Below are 19,675 nucleotides of genomic sequence, written 5' to 3' on the forward strand. Positions count from 1 at the left end.
GGGAGTTAGGTAAGTACAGATCGGGTGCTAATTTGGCTAGACAGTTTTACTTGCACCCAATGGCCCATGCATATTATGTTGATGGGATTTAACCACTACTCGTCGCCTTCTCCCTGTCTTCAAAAAATTAAATATGGTGATGTTTGCTTTTATGATGATGGGAGAGTTGACGTTATGAAATGATACTTGTTTGTTATGGTGATTGATTGATAGCGCCAAATAAGGATATTGATAATTGAGGGAGAAACAAACATAATTATTGCATAAATGGGAGAAAGCTTTCGTTTCCTGCCACCACCTTCTTTTACTTTGTTATGAAACATTAGATTACTAACGATACTTCTACTATACTCCTACTACTTAGTCCTACTAATCCGATTAGTAATCGGTAATCCTATCCTAGAGAACTATTTCGGTTTCGTCCGGCTATCGTCTCGTATAACCTAATAATAGGTTTATATCTCTCACGCGTTAAACGATGATGTGATGGTTCAATCATGGTTCAATGAATCTTGGAATCATAAAGCTCTCTTTTATTTTATTGTATTAATCTCGCCAAAATTAGGCTCTATATATGTGTCCTTTGATATCTCAATGTCCGAGGGGACGACCAGAGAATCCACTCCGCTATCTCAAAAATGTTAAAAACTAAGTTGTTTCATCTTATGTTTCCTTCTTTATCAGATGGCAGCAAGATGACATCAGTGCATTATTAAGTAGCCTATTAACTTATTTTCAAAACTTACGTCATTTTTATTTTCCTACTATCTCCATTTCCATTTTGTCGACTTTTACTCATTTTCCTTTCATTGTTAAGTTCAATAGTTTCCTTCGTCTGAGCAAATCTACCGGTTTCAATCAAGATGGATAACTACCATGTGCTGGAGTTGATTGGTGAAGGATCTTTCGGCAAAGTGTACAAAGGGAGACGCAAATATTCTGGCAAGGTACGTTGTGTATGTAGACCTGTCTAACATCTCTAACATGATTAAAGGAACATTACAGAATTGTTTTTTTTCTAACAAAACAATTGCTGGCAGTGTACGCACTTTATGTAATCCACTGTATACATAAACTGACAAACCTGTAGAAGTTTGAGATCGATCATCCATCTGGGTCACGAGAGAATAGTGAAAAACCGATTACAAATTTTGCATTGCATCGATGCCAAAATAAAAATGAATAAAACGCTCACTGAGCGATAAGCTCCAAACTCCATGTTTCAGAGATAATTTTCCAGGGATGTTTTCAACTATCATCATCATTAGACCTTCACGATTTTTGTTTCTTACATGTACCAATTCTGTAACGTTCCTTTAAAGACCTTGGATCGCTTTATCCCTGAACTACGTGTACCTCGCACTCGGCAAGTGGGAATAGCCCAGGCAATAGCCAACCCTGCTCTGGAGAAGCTGTAAAACCCTTCAAGGGTATTCTTGAAAGGTGCAAGCACCCCCCTCCCCCTCCCTCAAAAAGGGACTTACAGTAGGTGGGGACAGTGTGAAAGGGGTAACTGTGGGGTAAAAAACTCCCAGGGTCTCCCCATGGGGATAGAGATACTGTACAGTGTGAACAGGGCTTTAGAAAGGTTCTGCTAGGTTTAAATATGAGGCCATTAAAAGAGTATTTTCATTCATGTCACACACCATTTTGGTTAATAAGCATTTTGCAACAGCTAAATAACATGAATAATTGTTTGTTTATTTCACATAAATGAGTGTACTATTATGTTTTTTTTCTGTGTCTAAAAAGGTGGTCGCACTGAAATTCATTCCAAAACTTGGACGAAGCAAAAAGGATCTTGAGAATTTGATGAAGGAGATTGAGATTATGAGAGGTCTTCACAATGAAAACATCATTGAGATGTTGGACAGCTTTGAAACAGAAAAAGAAGTGAGTAGGCCTATTAAATATTAAACAGTATTGCCAATCATTGAGAAGTTAATACTTTCTCCAGGGTCCAATTTGATAAGAGTTGCTTTAAAGCCGAAAATGTCCATCATCATCATTTGCGTTTGTGTCAGCCTTGTTCAAAGATTGTAATAGGGGTGCATTACTGGAGTCACCATCATCACCTGGGCCCAATTTAACGGTAAGCAAATTTTTGTGCTTACTGTAGCAGAAAAATTACTATGGTGCAAGCGTATTTCATAGGTTAGCAGCACAATTTGGCGTTTACCATGGATTTGAATTGTGACGTCATATATTTTCGTGCGGTAAGCACCGGAAGATTAGCATGCTTTTTTTGCGTGCTTACGGTTAGCAGCGCTATGAAATGGAAATCGCACAGTAAGCACAAAATTGGCCGCTAAGCAGCGTAAGCGGCGCTTTGAAATTGGGCCCTGTTCTCTTTCAATTGCCACTATCCTCAGCTCTCGCACATTTCCACCACTCCACTTTGTCACATCCAATGTAGTTCTTATGGCTAAGTCATTAGAGTGTTAGGCTGAATCCGAATGGGTGGCTACGGCTATGGCTACGACTTTTGCTCAGGGTGTTGCTAAGGACGTCCTATACTTCAACGCTTGATGACGTGGAAATCAAGCCATAGCCGTAGCAGTAGCCGCTTATTCGACACGGCCTAAGTTTGAATCCTGGTCATAAAGTATTGTGTCCATGAGTGAGACACATGACTAGAACTGCTGTTCATTGTCTCATTGAATAAGTTGGTACCTGGATGGGCGGGTAGAATTGTTCATGTGATTCTTATTGTCTTTGGAATAATTGGGTACCTGTTATGTTCTTGGGGAGATTTGTTGACGTGATTCTCATTGCCCTAGGCGTAATTGGGTACCTGAATGTTCTTGGGGAGATTTGTTGACGTGATTCTCATTGCCCTAGGCGTAATTGGGTACCTGCGTCATGTGCATGGGAAGAATTGTTGATGTGATTCTCATTGCACAAGGCGTAAATTGGTACCTGCGTGGGTAGTATTGTTGATGCGAATTATTAGCACCCATTTGGCTGCCATATGAGCAATGATTGATATAACATGGCAACAATTGTTTTGCTATACCTTTGTTTAATTGTTATATTCCTCTTCTCCAAGTTCTGTTGTCATCTTCAAACATTACGACGGACTATTCATTGTTAGCAGACGAACAAGAAACAATTCCCTCGAACCCGCGATTGTTTCGTACAGAGCGCTGGAAATCGACCAACGCTGGGAACAATCAAGATGATGTACACCGGTGTACATCACTTTTCATGTTACCCGCCCAGTCGAGCCATGTAACATGCGTTTTTGTTGCGCATTCACGTGATTGGTTCTCGACCAATCAAACGTCGCAGTATTTTACGGAGGTATAACAATGTACGATATCCTGGCCAAGTGGTCTATCATGTCTACATTGTATTGCATTGCACTCAAGTTCTGGGCCTAATTTCATAGAGCTGCTAAGCACAAAAATTTGCTAAGCATGAAATTTCTTCCTTGGTAAAAACAGGATTACCAACCAAATTTTTAATTTGTTGCATATTCCTTGTTACTGGTATTCAGCTTTTGTTTGCTTATCCTGAAAATCACGTTAAAATTTCCTTGGTAATCGAGTTTTTATCAAGGAAGAAATTTCATGCTAAGCAAATTTTAAATTTCAAACTTTTTCTCTATTTAGGTTCAAGTAATTGCAGCCCAGCTGGTATCGGCTTTGCACTATCTTCACTCCCATAGGATCCTACATAAGGATATGAAGCCCCAGAATATCCTACTTGGCAAGGGAGGGATCGTCAAACTTTGTGATTTTGGTTTTGCACGAGCCATGAGCTTGAACACGCTGGTGCTCACCTCAATCAAGGTAGGTTGCCCTAATAGTCAAGACATCAGGGCCCAAATTCATAAAGCCGTCTAAGTAGAAAATACTGATTAGCAATTGTGTTTGCTAAGCAAAAATTGACCAGTTGCAGCCAAGCATGTATGCAAATTTTATAAAATGTTGGCTGGTACCCAATTTCTGCTAAGCCAGATTTTTCTGTGCTTACAGGTTTTATAATTTGGGCCCTGCTTTAGCATTAGAAAGTCTTGGGTTCAAATCCCACCAGGGTTGCATGTGGATTGATTTCCTATGAACATTCTTTTGTTAATTTTCAAAGCTCAAACATTTCAAACTCTTGCTTATTTATCTGAACTTGTTCATCATTCTTCCCCTACGTGGACTTTACATTCTCAACAGTCATTGATCACCACAACTACTTGTACAAGAGCTTCTTCCATCTATTTCTTAGGAATAGTCCTCCTATGCATATTCGCCAGCCTAGTTCTTTACACTGTTTTAATTCTCTGTTAAAAACTCATTTGTTTGAAGCTGCTTATTTGTAGTCTGCTTTAATACTTGTAATCTAATGTTCACTCATTGCATATTTCATTGTTCTCTTTAAGCGCTTAGAGGCTTTTGCATTAATTATGAAGAGAAAAAAACAGCACCCTTGTTGCCCAATTTGTTTACTTTCAGATGCCTAAAAAAGGCTTCCGACCTGAAATCTTTTAAAATTGAGTAAGAAAATACCTTTTTTCTTAAAACCTTTGTTACTTCAGAGGGAGCAAATTCTCACAATGCGTGCCCACCTGGGTGGACACCAGTATGTACTCATGATGATTATTATTTTTCCTAAGGGGACACCATTGTACATGGCACCGGAGTTGGTCGAGGAAAAGCCATATGATCACACAGCTGACCTCTGGTCCTTAGGCTGCATTCTGTATGAACTGTTTGTTGGGACACCCCCGTTCTACACAAATAGTATCTTCCAGTTAGTCAGTCTTATCATCAAGGTAGGTGAACTTTTAATAATGGCGTACTGCTACTGCAAAAAAAAAGATACTTACTATAGTAATAATAATAATAACAATCGTATTTATAACGCGCCTTTTGCCAAAGGATAGCGCCAGGTGTTATTACTGCAAGGAGTGGGACGAAGTTTGAGATATAAGACCTAATCCTTAAGCACCATGTAATGGTTTACAGGGTGCTATGGTGCAATATGCTGCCAATAGGACTAGATTATAGATTTATCAAATAATGATCATGGTGCTTGATGTAAAAAACGCTGTCTTTACATTGCACACCTTCACCTTCTGCGGTAAGGTCCTCTGTTGACAAATTGCGTGCTGTGATGTTAGAAAGCCTATTATTCTTGACTTCCTCCATTATACGATTGAGAAACATAATGGAGATTGGAAGCGTAACATTCAAATTTGTAATTATTTTTTTAAATACTTACATGTATCCCGAGTAGAAATCAGCTCAGCATGAAAGCAGTTTTCCACTGATGTCCAACCACTTAAAATACACATTCATTATAAATGTATAGTGCAATGTTTAAGAGGTCGACATGACTAGAGCATGCTACCAATATTACTTTTTGCACAAAATAAAATAAATGATAATTGTCAAGAAAGCAGTCAACAGAATAGGCCAAGAAAGAATGTTTTGCACTGGTTCAGATTCAATATGTTCAATATTTCTATCTGTAATTTTCACTTTGATGTTTTTTCTGTTGTCCAGGATCCAGTAAAGTGGCCCAAGAACATGAGTGCTGAGTTTAAAGTAAGTATATTATGATATTTGTGAAACTAGATTTGTATGATTCAATGAAGTACTCCATTCAGTGATTTTAAGATTTGACTAAAAGAAGTGAGTTAGAAAGAAGTATTTGATTCATTTGTTTCCTTACACTATAGACTAAGGCCGTGTCCGAATTGGCGACTTCGGCTACAGCTACGGCTAGGGCGTGCGCGTCTGCTATTCTTCAACACTGACAGACGCGCTGATCTAGCCGTAGCTGTAGCCAAAGTCGCCAATTCGGACACGGCCTAAGGCTTATTTGTGTACGAGTCAATGGGGGATTCCCTCGAGACAGCGGACCAGTCTATGTTGTAAAAAGTCCAACGAGTAAATGACCTTATCATGGCCACTCAAACTTTGAATTATGTTTTTCAAGCGTAGTCTCTTCGAAGTCAGGGAACATGGTATTTTACCTAAATTCATACGCAGGGTAATTGTAAAAGCTTCATTAGCCAGTTGCTAACTGGTCCGGTACTATACAGATTTAAAGGCACGTAAACTGTTGGTAATTACTCAAAAGAATTGTTACCATAAAAAGTTACTCACTCCGATGACCAATTGAGCAAACTTTGTACAGGTTTGTTATTTTATGCATATGTTATGATTCACCGATTGATTTAATACAGGTGTTTGACTTTTATCATGTTTATCAAACTTTTCCAGTGTCTTTAAGAGGGAAATTGTTTTTGTTCTTGTTCATAGGATTTTCTTCAAGGTCTTCTTACCAAGAACCCAAGGGGTCGTCTGTCGTGGCCCAACTTACTCCATCATCCTTTTGTGGCAGAAAAAGTTCAAGGTAAGAGTAAACTACATGTACATGTACATGTATCTACAAACATCCTAGATGCTTTCACTACATGCATGCTGTAGGCTGCAAAGGTTTAGGGTCATGGCCTGAATTTTCATCTACAAAAGGTATCAAAACCCATAAACAAGTTTTCTGGCCGGAATCGGAAATTCTTCAATATAGCTTTGATTGAAAAACATTTGTTGTTCTTAAGAGCTAGTTATTTATCTTATTCACAGTTTCGCCTTCATCAAGTTCTGAACTGCCAGAGCAGCCATTCACTGAGGAGCCTACAGCCAAACAGAAGGCAGCGAGAGAGAAGGCATCTCGTCAGAAGGCGAGCAACCTCCCAGCTGGCACCACCATCATGCGCAAACTCAAAGGCAGAGAACAGCCACGGGATGAGGTAAAAACAAAATATTGAACAGTTAAACTCAGACTCCTCAAATTTTCTCAAAAAGAGGATTTGAATTACCTTAAAGGAACACGTTGCCTTGGATCGGATGAGTTGGTCTATAAAAAAGCGTTTGTAACCGTTTGTTATAAAATGCATATGGTTGGAAAGATGTTTTAAAAGTAGAATACAATGATCCACACAAGTTTGCCTCGAAATTGCGTGGTTGTCCTTTTACTGTGCGAACTAACACGTTCGGACCATTTATGGGAGTCAAAAATTTGACTCCCATAAATGGCCGACTGTGTTAGTCGACGAGGTAAAGGGAAAACCATGCAATTTCGAGGCATGTTTGTGTGGATCATTGTATTCTACTTTTACAGCATCTTTCTACCCATATACATTTTATAACAAACGCTTTTCAAAGACCAACTCGACCGATCCAAGGCAACGTGTTCCTTTAAGCTATCGAGCAAGCTAAGTGATCTATTTGTAATATACATGTACATATACATGTATCTGGCAGAGATTGTCGAATCCAACCTCAGTACAATGCCTGGATTTTTTTCTTCACTGTATTTGGGGAACTACTGATTATATAGAGCTTGACATACACAGGCATGATGATTTTCCTACTCTAGTCTGGTTTTTTATTTTTACCCTTTCAAAAATCTGAAAAACTGTGACTAACATGACTAAGCCTGAAATGTCTGCTTAAGCCTACACCATGTTAATGTCAATCAACCCTTTTGCTCGATTAAATATTCATACTTGTTTTCCCAAGGACCAAAGAAACATTCATGTATGGGTAAATGCACAAATATGTTTAGCTGAGTTCTGACATCATTAATGAAAGTTCAACATTTGTGTTTTCAGTCCCCCAAGAAACAAGAGGCGTGGACCAACAAGAAAGCAGCAGCCAAGCCAGAAACTCAGAAACAAGAATCCGAGCCCAGCGCCACCGATCAGAGTGAACCGTGGAACAGCGTCAAGCAAGTAGAGCCCACGCCCAGGGAGGATCGAATCACCAGAGACTACGCCCAGGAGTTTCCCAGTGTGGAGGTTGAGAGTAGGAAAGTGGTTCGGAGGGAGGGTGGAACCAAGGGGAAGGATGGGCTGAGGAAGAGCATTGAACAGGTCAAATTAACGGAGGAAGAGGTAAGTCTTTATTTAGACATCTTTCGGGAAAGCTCTATTAAAGATTTTTCAAGGTTCCAGACTGAGATTTTTCAAGGTTCACCACAAAAACTCAGAAACTATACATCTTTTTCACCAGTGGGTGTGTTTACATTGAATTACTTACATGTAGGTTATTACACTTACTGGATAAGCAGTGAATCTGCCTGGGTCAGTCAGCAACACCACTGCTTTGTGCATGAGGCAACTGTTTGATGGAAGAAGCATTGATGGCAGCCGCAATACAGTCATCTAGATGAGCTGGTTGCCACTTTGCGATCTAAAGATGAAAATACACGGAGCAGGCCACATCAGTTAACAAAAAGGTGATCCCCTGGCTGCTGTTTCCTCCATGTTGGGTGTGATCCCTGCCTACACAGCGGCCAATGGTTAAATACATGTATGTGGCTTTTGACTGGCACCCAAAGATGTTGGCCACGTAGGGAGACTTCCAACAGAGGGCTAGATAGCTCAGTCAGTATACATGTTTGTTATAAAATGCATGATTAGAAAGATATTTTAAAAGTAGGATATAATGATCCACACAAGTATCACTCGAAATTGCATGGTTTTCCTTTTACCTCGTCGACTCACATGGTCGGCCATGACTCCCATAAATCGCCGACCGTGTTACATGTAGTTCGCAAAGTAAAAGAAAAACCACACAATTTCGAGGCATATGTGTGTGGATAATTGTATTCTACTTTTTAAAAATCTTTCTAACCATGCATTTCATAACAAACGGTTACAAAAGCTTTTCAAAGACCAACTCGTCCAATCCAAGGCAACGTGTTCCTTTAACAGTGATTTGTAAATTCCTCTGTACGGGATCAGTCAAAGTTATGGCCAACTCTTCCTGTATTGTTTATTGCATACCACCACTACATGATCATGTCATGTAATTTATAATAAACACAGCAGGGCTTAAAATGTACACTGGACCACAGACCCAAGGCCAGTAGTTTTGGTGTCAGCAGGCCAGTAAACTTTTGACTGAACAAGTTCGGTGGTCTTGTTTTTTTAATTGAATATCAGATTATGAACAATAATATGCCTCACTTTCTGACTTTGTTTGTATCTTGAGCAAATAGTATCAATGTCTTACACTCGTTTAAAGGGTCTATGTAACTTTTGTACATGTAGGACAAAAAACACAACGTCCACAGATTTACACTAAACTTACACAGTTTGAAGACAATGATAGTAAAAAGCTTCCCTGAAAATATTACGTGCTGAGGTGCTGTAGTTTTTGGGAAATGAGTAAAACCATGTCATGGAAATAATTTTCATCTCATGAGACGAAAATTATTTTAATCATTTACAAGTACAAACGTATATTCATGACATTGTTTTACTCATTTCTCAAAAACTGTACAGCACCTCCATTAAAAGTAATGTTTGAAGGGAAGCTCTCCACTTTATTATTATCTTCAAACCCTGTAAGTTTATTGTAAATCTATGGATATTTTAAAAAAGTACCCAAATCCTTAAAAACAGTTAATCTTAATGCATGTAAAAGTTTGGGTAAAGAGCGTTTTTCATATTTGATTCTGGTCTTGTAAACTTGGGGTGTAAATATCAAATTTTTGTCTGGACAGATGAACATTTTGAGCCAAAGCCTCCTGGTCTTGTGTTTTCCCCCAAACAAACAAACTTAAACAAACAAACGTGAACAAACAAACAAAACAAAATGAACAATCTGTACAGGCCCTGATACACTAGCATGACTAGTTAGCTAATTGTATAGTGCTCACTTATATGCCAGGTTATTTATTTCTTGTACATGTATTTGTTATTGTTATTTATTTGTCAACAACAGAGCCGAACCGACAGACCCACATGTATGGACGGGACTTCATTGTTACAGTACCCCTTGATGGTTGGAAACTGGAAGCAGCTGGTTCTTTCCTTCAGATTGCTTGTGTCTCTGGTGGATTAGAGTAAGTGTTTCAAGCAAGTTTTTTCTACATGCATTTTTGTTGTGTGTTGCGATGATCATACCGCTACATGGGGGTGTCGTGGCTGAGCGGATAAGAGGACTGAACTCAAGCTCTGGTGTTTCTGTTCAGCAGAGTGTGGGTTCGAATCCCGGTCGTGGGACTTTACCTTAAGCTTCTCTCCACCCAGGGGTTAATGGGTAACTGTGAGGGCAGAGTTGGTTCTTGTGATTAAGTGCACTACATATTTGGCGGCACAGGCTGTATACTCCCAGGGAGCTAAGATGGTTTAAGGTCATTTAAGGCCCAGTGACCAGGGGTAATAATGTTGAAGCGCCATGAGCGTCACTATGTGACGGACCTGAGCGCTTTAAAGGAAGCCACTATTATTATTATTTTATTTTGCAGGGCTTAAACTTTGAGTTGTCGACCACCGGTTCTTTTCAGACTCACACTACTCAAACGAAACCTTTACATGTTATTTCTAAATACTCCCACCATTAAACCCTACTTAAATATTATCTTTTTTAAAGATCTTAAAGATTTGTTTTCATTTGTTTTATTTGTAGTCCAAAAGCTAATGGCTTTATAACTCTAATTGGGAGTGGTTACTCAGAGATGTTCACTGCTGCACCATCTGCTTCAATAGTTCTCACAAGCTTCAAACAATTCCTCCTAAATACAAGTACCGGTACAAATATTCTCTACATCAAATCGGACTTGGACATCGTCGTCACATTGTTCTTACAAATTGGTAAGACCTTGTTAAGCGCCTACACAGCGATGCCCATAGCGTCTTTGGATAAGGTCCACTTGGTTGCTTCTTATGGTTTGCTGGAAGATAATTTATCAGAGCTCACTGTAGTCGGCACAGCGCCCACACAGAGTATAACTTTCAACGAAAATGCAGATAATGTTACTCTGCAAAGTCAGGGGGGTGTAAGGCCGCTGTCCTGCAATGTGTTACACAACCAGTCATGCGTTTACCAAACCAGCAATGATTTCATAGGTGGTCACCTCCAGTCCCCTGATCCCCTCATGGCAATAGTTGAAAGTAGATGCAAGTGGTTGTTTAGGTCACTCCATGGATAGCCTTTACCCACTGGTTGCACTTGGGCAGAGGTACACGGCTGTGGCTGTCGACAGCCTGGATGTCAGTGGAACCTTCCGTGCCGTGGCAGTTTGGAATAACACTGTAATTTCCTGGTCTGACAGCAAGAATGTGACACTCGCTAACGGTCAGACCAAAGATCTGAGTTATAACGGGAAGGAAGTTGGCACCATTAAAGGATCTAAACCCTTTCTCCTGTTGCATCATATTGAGAGAGGACTACCGGCCATTGACATCGCCTTGGTGACTGTACCACCCCATGAACAGTTGACTCGTAAAACTATAACTTTCTCAACCTACAAAGTCATCGACAAAGGACAATCACAAGTGAAAAGCTTCATCACTATCATAAACCCGTGCGGTGATGAAATATTATTACAGCGCATTTCCTCGACAAGGCCTCGTACTGTTCCAACCGTTTCCCAGTCGTCCACGGTGCTACATTTAAGTGAGGATGAAGCGACAAATGTATGTGGCTCAAGCAGGGATCTAGAACCAGGGGTCTACACTCTGGAGGTGAGTCCAGATAAGCCAAGAGGCAGTTACTCCGCTATTCTGTACACCGTTACCGAAAATGGCGTTGCGGCACACATCCTGGCCACAGAACTAAACCAGGTGGTTTGCAGCGTGGAGCCATCGGAAAAAGTACATCTCTGCCCAACAAAATTAATCACCATCCAACCACCAACAGTAACAGCCAAATCTGAACCATCTGTTACTATCCATGGCGGGGAACAGAAAAATAATGCAAGTGGCACAAGTAAGTTAATCTGATCTGCTTTTCCTCTGTATTACTTTTTGAGCACTTTTCACACGACAGCATTTTAGCATGAGGTCCCTCGCATAATTTGAGCAAGGTTTTAAATTTTAACGAGCTGAACTTGGTGTGGAAGGACAACAATGTTTGGACTGTCAAAGGTCCCTTGTGAATCTTCTCAAGTTTTCCATACTCTATGGGGTATTAAAGGTACTAGACACTACATTGTATTGGTAATCACTGTTAGCATAAAAACTTGCTTGTTAACGATCAATGGAGAGCTGTTGATAGTATAAAACATTGTGAGAAACGGCTCCCTTTAAAGTAACATTGTTTTCGAGAAAGAAGTAATTTTTCACTGAAATATTTGAAATTGATTTTGAGACCTCAGAATTAAGCACACGACTTTGTGTGACAAGGGTGTTTTTCTTCCATTATTCTCCCGCAATTTCAACAACCAATTGATTTCAAATTTTCAAGAGTTTGTTATTTTGTGCACATGTTGAGTAACACCAAGTGAGAAGACTGGTCTTTGACAATTACCAAAGGTGTCCAGTGTCTTTAACATCATTGTCCTATCCATGCATCGTTGACTTTGAGTCTGATAAACTCCTTTCAACTGACATGTGCCTATAGATCCTGGGTGTCATTTTGGGTGTCAAAATCGTATACAAACATGCACAAAAGAGAGTTGACACCCCAAATTTTGCGCATTGTTCGGAGGCGCGAACAAATCTGTATTGTGTTAGAAATCAATAGCTCCCCCTTGCATAACGCGGAACGCTACAGGTACACTGAGTTAACGCGCTCATTTTTACGCACAGAGAACATTGTCCAATGATCTGCCTCCTTTTTGAGAGTGTGACGTCATATGCAATGGGTCTATAGAGACAAATGAGACAAATCTTCTGTTATTTGTACCGTATGCCATACATGTACTTGTAGTGCTTGTTCAAATAAAAACAGTATGCATGTTAAACTGTTCCGGTCTAATTGTTATGACAATTCTGGGCCAGTACAAATCTTGAGCAACAAGCCCATTGGTCTTGTGGATTTTTCCCCCAAATTCAAGCCCTGCACATTGGTTATTGTCTCAGACCAGTTTCCACATTTAATGTGACACTACCTTTAGGTATCAGGGAGGTCAAGTGAGGCTTACAATGGACTCTTACCATGAAATATGCTAATTACATTCACGCATGCGTACAGGCTTTATTGGTTGGCAAATGCCTGAGAGTCATGCAGCCATTGGCCATGTATGAAACAGCGCAGTGTTCCTTTATTTTGCCAACCGAAATGTTAGTGCGCATGCGCTATGTGCAATTCACATATTTCATGGGAAGGGTCTAATTGTACTGTTGTTGAACAAATGTATACACTGTGTAGACCATGTGACCTCTGACGTCACACGAAAACCATAACATGATTCTCGCGCATACCGCCGGGCAAAACCTTTGTGTTTTGGCAGCCAGCTAGAAAGTGTACGCAATCTTACTAAGACTACGCAACTCAGTGCCCGGCGAAACATGACGTATGTATATAGTGTTTTGTCAACAGAGGGCGGTTTGAATGTAAACATAGGTCACATCTTCTATTAACACGTTGATTTATGTGATTATTATTAACCTTGCAGTTATTGCCGTAGTCATTGCGATCCTGACTGGGATTGCGGGTGCCATAGTCATCGCCTTTTTCATGTATCGCTGGTGTAAGAGGTAAGTGAACCAGTTACTGTTGGGTAATAGGCCTCCCTTGGTAATTACTTGAAAAAGGAATGACTTACATGTACTTGGTAAAACGCACTGAAGACAAGAGCTCTTGATATTATAAAACATTGTGAGCTCCATTTTGTAAGTGATCCCCTTTAAAGTAATGTAGTTTTTTAGGGTTTTACCCCCCAAAATGTGAATCGAGGTCCGCAGAAGACTGGCCCGTTTTCCTCGTATTTTCCATACACCGTTGTTTAAAAACGCATAACAGGTATAGTACTCATTATAAGTTATCACACAAGTGGGAGTGGATTACAGAAAAATAACGCGCGCCTGCGTCCCATATTCAACAGGGCTGAAGGCCGAGTTGCATATGAGACGCAGACGCACTATATTTTTCTGTATTCCAAGAGCGCGAGAGTGATAATGAATTTATATAAATATATATATGCAATATAAAAACTAGGAGTAGGTTATAGCCTGATATCACACTCCAGTTCGAGCATCTGATTGGAGGATTAGCGCATACTGGAAGGTAAAGTCCTCATAACATGCACTACACACCTGTATAGGCTAGAATGAAGCGGTTGCTTCGTGGTACAGATCGTACGAGAATCCCGACACAAAAATATCAATGATACAATTTGTGCATTATCACAGCAACTGCTCATGCGACATTAACGTGACAAAATTGGTATCGCGTATAAAATGTTGATCCTAATTGTTTTGTGGATAGCCATCCAAGTGTGCAAAAATGTGCATTTGAAATGTAGGTTACCATGGTTACCAGCGCAATGTTCCTACGGTTCGGATTGGCCGGAGCTGTGTGGCCAGTCCTATCAGATAAATATTTTCTGAACTTTAACTGAGCGGTAAGCTTTTATTAATACACAACTATATTTGCTACAAAAGTATGCAATTTCCAACATCTATTATATTTTGCTATGATACGGCAGCTAAAGTTCCTTGTATTTTCTGTGTTCTCGTAGCGACCGTGGTCGTATCTTTTAATTTTAAACCAGCATGGGACAGTTCGGGACCAGTGAAAATTTCATATAAACAGGCATCTTGTATTGTATTAAAGAGAGCTGACTATATTATGTTTCCATTATCTGATGAATTTCAGGAGGCGATGGAAGCGATTAGAAGAGGGTGAATACATGGAGGACAATCCCATCAGGCTGCATGCATTGAACATGTTGGAACAAGAACAAGGTTTGTAACTAAGCTTTACAAATCACAGGATTGAAATAAATGTACATTCATTCAAAACAATAATGACATGTGTTAATTGTGTATCAATCAAAATTTTAACATGTAAAAATCTAAATTTTTGATACAGAAAATTTTCATATTTTCATATTGAAGTAGAATATGATGTTTGGGAGTGTTGACAGATCTAAAAATGTTTTTACAAAAATTACGTTGAATGAGTTTTTTAAGTCAGACTGCAGCTTTTGAAGGCAGGGTATACTTTCGGTAATTTTTTGTCAAAGACCAGTATCCTAACTTTGTATATCCCAAAATGTTGCGTGTAAAATAGCAAACCTGTAAAAATGTTTGGCTCAATTGGTCATCTACATGTAAGTTGCATATAAAAAAAGCTTGTTGCTTAGAGTTATTTGCTTTCAGATGCTTGAAGCCGTACTGAGATTCAATTGTGGGGGTGAAAATTATCTCTTTCTCTAAAACTACACTCCACAAATAGACCGTATTGAATATGACGTCACCGTTCAAATATCTGACCTACAACATGGTCTGTGTGCGTGTGACGTGCCTGTGTGCGTGCATTTACTGTATGTAGCAATCAAACCGGGAGTACTGCGTGCTTCATTGATGTACGCGTTTGGAGGCGCATACGGTTTGCCCTACAAGATGGTGACTTTCGTAGCAAACGGGCGATTCAATACGGTCTATTGGGAGTCATCTCTTGAGTGTTTTGTTCTGTCAACCGCTTTTCAATGCTTTATACAAAGTTTGTTTTTTGGTCATTACATAAACTTGTAGAGTAATTACTAAAAGTATACCCTGCCTTGAAAATTAAATAAATGTATTAAACAACAATACATGTACATGTACATTGAAGCTTCTTGCAGTTGCAAAGCTCAGATACACACGTCTTAAAAAAAGAGGCTCATTCAAAACTCAAATTGCAACTGTTCTCAGCTTTTGAAAGCGATGCTTTTAGTTTCACATCCAATTGTGTAACAAAAATACACATAATGTTAGGACAGTGAGAGTACTTTGTTTAAAACTCTAATTATACTAATTATGCAATGATGTTAATCAAGATGTCTTTTTTGTACTGATTTTTGTGAGTAAAATATATTTAGTCCGTTGAACCGCCTTTAAATTCTTTATTAACCGCCAATTTTAAATGTAAAATAAATATTTGAAAACCAGTACTTTGTTTAAGTGAACAAAATTGGTGCACGCAGTAGCGGGAAAAAAATATCTGCGCTAATTGTCTGCATTCAGAGAGGTGCTTCGCACAGTTTCTATATTAAACACTGCTTGACTTAGCAAAGCAATAAGCATGCTTAGTCCCGCTTTGTTAGCAGGGCCCAATTTCATAGAGCTGCTTAAAGACACTGGACACTATTGGTAATTGTCAAAGACCAGTCTTCTCACTTGCTGTATCTCATCATATGCAAAAAATAACAAACCTGTGGAAATTTGAGCTCAATTGGTCATCAAAGTTGTGAGATAATAATGAAAGAAAAGACATCCTTGTCACACGAAGTTGTGTGCTTTGAGATGCTTGATTTTGAGACCTCAAAATCTAATTCCGAGGTTTCAAGATCAAATTCGTGGAACATCATTACTTTCTCAAAAACTAATTACCTTCACAGGGAGCCGTATCTCACAATGTTTTATTCGATCAACAGCTCTCCTTTACTCATCAAGTAAGGTTTTATGCTAATAAATATTTTGAGTAATTACCAATAGTGTCCACTGCCTTTAAACACAATAAGGAGCTACATGTAAGCATAACAAAAGTATGCTTAAACCAGAGTAATGTTACCAGCTACGGCTTTTAAAAGCAATATTTTCTGCTTTTAAGTAGCTCTATGAAATTGGGCCCAGACGAGTGAAGCAACAATGCAAACAAAAGTGAATTACATACAAATTTGCTGTCAAATTTCCCGCTCATTTGTGAATTTCAAATTAATTCAGACTTCTTTAGACTCTTCAGATGGTTTTTTCATTGCTTGTAAAATATTAATCTTTTCTTTTATTTGTTGTTACTATTAACTGTTACTATTTTGTACAAAAAATATTGCCGTGTTCTTTTCTATGTGTTAAACACAGTACTGTAAAAATCTGATTTTAAATATTTTAATAATATTAATTTTAAATAGCATTTTAAAGTAAAATGGTTTCTTTTAGCCAAAGCAGGCATATTATTATTTACAACTCTTATACTTTTTGTATTTTGCCATCTATTTTTTGATCATCAATAAGCGCTTAAAATGTCCCAAACAGCATCATGAGACCACAGGGCTGGTGTACATGTATCTCAGAACTTTCACAGTAACCTTAAAAAAAGGTCTCTGTCTGAGTTTTACTTGTCATGCGCTGAAAAGTGAAAAAGTGGATGAAACCTAAAGAAAAAGGCATTGGTTTGTATCTTTTAAAGACACTGGACATTACTGGTAATTGTCAAAGACCAATCTTCTCACTCGGTGTATCTCTGTGAAGATTTGAGCTTAATTGGTCATCAAATTAGTCATCAAAGTTGCGATGAAATAATGAAAGAAAAAACGCCATTGTTGCACAAGTTGTGTGCTTTCAGATGCTTGATTGCGAGACCTCAAAATAAAATTTGAAGGTCTTGAAATCAAATTCATTTTAGTGAGAAATTACTTCTTTCTCAAAAACTACATGCAGTTGTACGTTACATCAGAGGGAGCTGTTTCTCACAATGTTTTATACTACCAACAACTGCTCATTTCCAAGATGAGGCTTTATGGCAATAATTATTTTGAGTAACTACACTGTACATGTACCAATAGTGTCCAGTGCCTTTAACACAGACGCTTTTAAATTGTTATCCTTAGCTTCCATCCTAAAAGTTGGGACACAAGAAAAGGGATTTGTACGAATAGAACAAAATGGGCCTTATTTCATGGTTCTGCTTACCAGTACTTCATTACCAGCACTGAATTTCTGCAGGGGACTAAATGTGAGGGATTCTTCGTTAGCGAAGAATCCCTTACATTTAGTAATGTGGAGTACGCACACTCAAAAGCAAAAACTCCCTACTAACACTTGACTTGTGCGGAATTCCCTGCTTCTGAAAGCACTGGTTCTTTGATAACAAGTTACAGTAAGTACATGACGAGCCATAAAATTGGGCCCAGGTGGCTGACTTAGAGATGGTTTTATTATACATCATGTCAGTTTGGAAAGTTGCTGAAATGTTTAAAATTGTTGAATAAGAAAACTTTTGTTAAATTTATTTAATTTTTTTCGTGCAATAGCAAAACAAAAACTATCTATTAAAATAATTAGTAAGAGTAACTGAAATAATTAGGTTTTTTTTTAACAGCTTTTTATAATCACAGGTTTTTAGGTAGTACGGTACTGAGTACATGTATCTGGGTTCTTTTCAGTGAAAGGGTAAAAACAAATTATAGTCTTTATCCTCAATGCAAAACTAACCTTTTTTAAAACGCTGCAGTACCCACTGCTAACACATAGGATTTGAATCTGCTCTAGCAATGTAAAGGTTGTGGGTGTAAAGTTATTTGCCTGTGGATTTGTTTTCACAGATTACGGGAAAGTATCAAGTAAGTAGTGCCTAAAATATATCGGTGGAAGAGTTAAAAACACAACTTGATTTTTTATCCCTGATGGAAAAAGAAGGCCTATTAAAACAAGGCATGAAAAACTCAACAGGAAGTGGACTGCAGATAATGCTTGTGGTGCGGATGTGGTTTGTCACAGTAGACAAATACAGAACATTATTCATGTGACACTAACAACTATACCATGTTGACATATGGATATTTATGCCTTCACAGTCATGTGCACAATTTACACTTCCTCTAATGTTGCATGTTTGAATCCGATAGTGCAGAACTTGCCCAAATTAAAAACAACAAAATGATTTGACTTCAGTAAAATGTTAACTCTGTACAGTAATTGCTGCTGCTGACAATTTCATGTCAATGAAAAGCTGGTATGAGCTCAACATTTGACTTAAGCTGTATAATTGTGTGGTTTTTTTCCAGTTTCTCTAAAGTCTCCTATTGTGTGATGTACTCATTTTCCAATAGATACATATACAAGAGTCCTCATGTGAGTTGGGACAAATTAAAAGTCTTTTATAACCACAGGTTAACATGGTGTAAATTGCCATTGTAATACCTGGCACTTCCCGCCAAACTAGAAATTTAAAATTTTTAAATTAATTGTTGGTCCCCAATCCTGGAACTGTATGTAGCTACCAAACCACATGCACAACACCAACTCACTCGCATGACTTTCAAGTTTAAATTTTAACTTGTCTTTTCTCTTCTCGCCCATGAACTGTCCATTCTATAGCATTCTTTAGCAGTGTATTGTATTATTGCAAAATGCGCTTTATAAGTCCTAATGTACATTATATTATTATGTTTGTTGTTGACTAATACGCTCTGTTAATTTAAACTACATTCATCTGCTGCTAGATACTATGCATTTTCTTTGTAAATTGTTAAATATAAGGTGATTAATTATTCATGTATGTTTTCCTACAAATTGCCCAGACTTTGATAATAAGTGAATTATAAACTGTACCCTAGGGCTGATTTCACAAAGAGCTAAGATTGATCTTAAGCTGTGTATCAATCTTGACTCTTTCAGTGCCAAGGTCATACATTTACATTGTGTGTTATGTATGATCTATTTTCATGTACAAGAAAGCGCCATTATCATACATAACATTTATAACAGCAAAAATGTATATAGTGCTAAATCCATCAAAAAACAATGCTCTATGACGTTTACAGAGAAACATTTTTAGAAAATCTCCCAAGATATACCCAATCGTAGGCCTACATAATAAGATCTGTTGTATGTACTCAGAAAGTGTCATCATGGTACATGAGAGGGCATTTATCATCATCATCATTAGGCTGTGGTCACTGAAGATCATCAAGTGTAAGATGTAGCCCTCATGATGACAGGACATTCTCAGGAATTACTTCTATTGGCTTTGGGAAGTACAAAGCAACACAAATCAGCAAGATACATTTT

The 19,675-nt window shown here is 38.5% G+C and overlaps 2 protein-coding genes across 3 annotated transcripts; both read left to right on the top strand.

Moving 5' to 3' along the window:
- Positions 1-844: 844 nt before the first annotated feature.
- LOC139938310 (serine/threonine-protein kinase 36-like) lies at positions 845-10,564 on the top strand. 2 transcript variants are annotated; one of them, XM_071933743.1, is made up of 10 exons: positions 845-947; positions 1,753-1,893; positions 3,615-3,794; positions 4,610-4,768; positions 5,502-5,543; positions 6,264-6,357; positions 6,588-6,754; positions 7,619-7,900; positions 9,738-9,858; positions 10,425-10,564. In XM_071933743.1, exons 1-9 carry the CDS (start codon positions 864-866, stop codon positions 9,855-9,857), a joined length of 1,269 nt encoding a protein of 422 aa, XP_071789844.1. In that variant the 5' UTR covers positions 845-863; the 3' UTR covers position 9,858; positions 10,425-10,564. The 2 variants fall into 2 exon arrangements, with proteins under 2 accessions (XP_071789844.1, XP_071789845.1); XM_071933744.1 differs by having other exon boundaries at positions 7,628-7,900.
- A 249-nt stretch (positions 10,565-10,813) lies between these two features.
- Positions 10,814-19,544, top strand: LOC139938311 (uncharacterized). The gene is made up of 3 exons (XM_071933746.1): positions 10,814-11,726; positions 13,357-13,438; positions 14,559-19,544. Exons 1-3 carry the CDS (start codon positions 10,940-10,942, stop codon positions 14,653-14,655), a joined length of 966 nt encoding a protein of 321 aa, XP_071789847.1. The 5' UTR covers positions 10,814-10,939; the 3' UTR covers positions 14,656-19,544.
- Positions 19,545-19,675: the final 131 nt, after the last annotated feature.

This window comes from Asterias amurensis, chromosome 6 (genome assembly GCF_032118995.1).
Source record: "Asterias amurensis chromosome 6, ASM3211899v1".
Taxonomy (NCBI): Eukaryota; Metazoa; Echinodermata; class Asteroidea; order Forcipulatida; family Asteriidae; genus Asterias; species Asterias amurensis.

Coding starts and splice junctions, on each gene's coding strand:
- LOC139938310 (XM_071933743.1), top strand. CDS start 864: ATGGATAACTACCATGTGCTGGAGTTGATTGGTGAAGGATCTTTCGGC. Junction 948..1,752: donor GACGCAAATATTCTGGCAAG/GTACGTTGTGTA, acceptor GTGTCTAAAAAG/GTGGTCGCACTGAAATTCAT. Junction 4,769..5,501: donor TAGTCAGTCTTATCATCAAG/GTAGGTGAACTT, acceptor TCTGTTGTCCAG/GATCCAGTAAAGTGGCCCAA.
- LOC139938311 (XM_071933746.1), top strand. CDS start 10,940: ATGGATAGCCTTTACCCACTGGTTGCACTTGGGCAGAGGTACACGGCT. Junction 11,727..13,356: donor AAATAATGCAAGTGGCACAA/GTAAGTTAATCT, acceptor TTAACCTTGCAG/TTATTGCCGTAGTCATTGCG. Junction 13,439..14,558: donor ATGTATCGCTGGTGTAAGAG/GTAAGTGAACCA, acceptor GATGAATTTCAG/GAGGCGATGGAAGCGATTAG.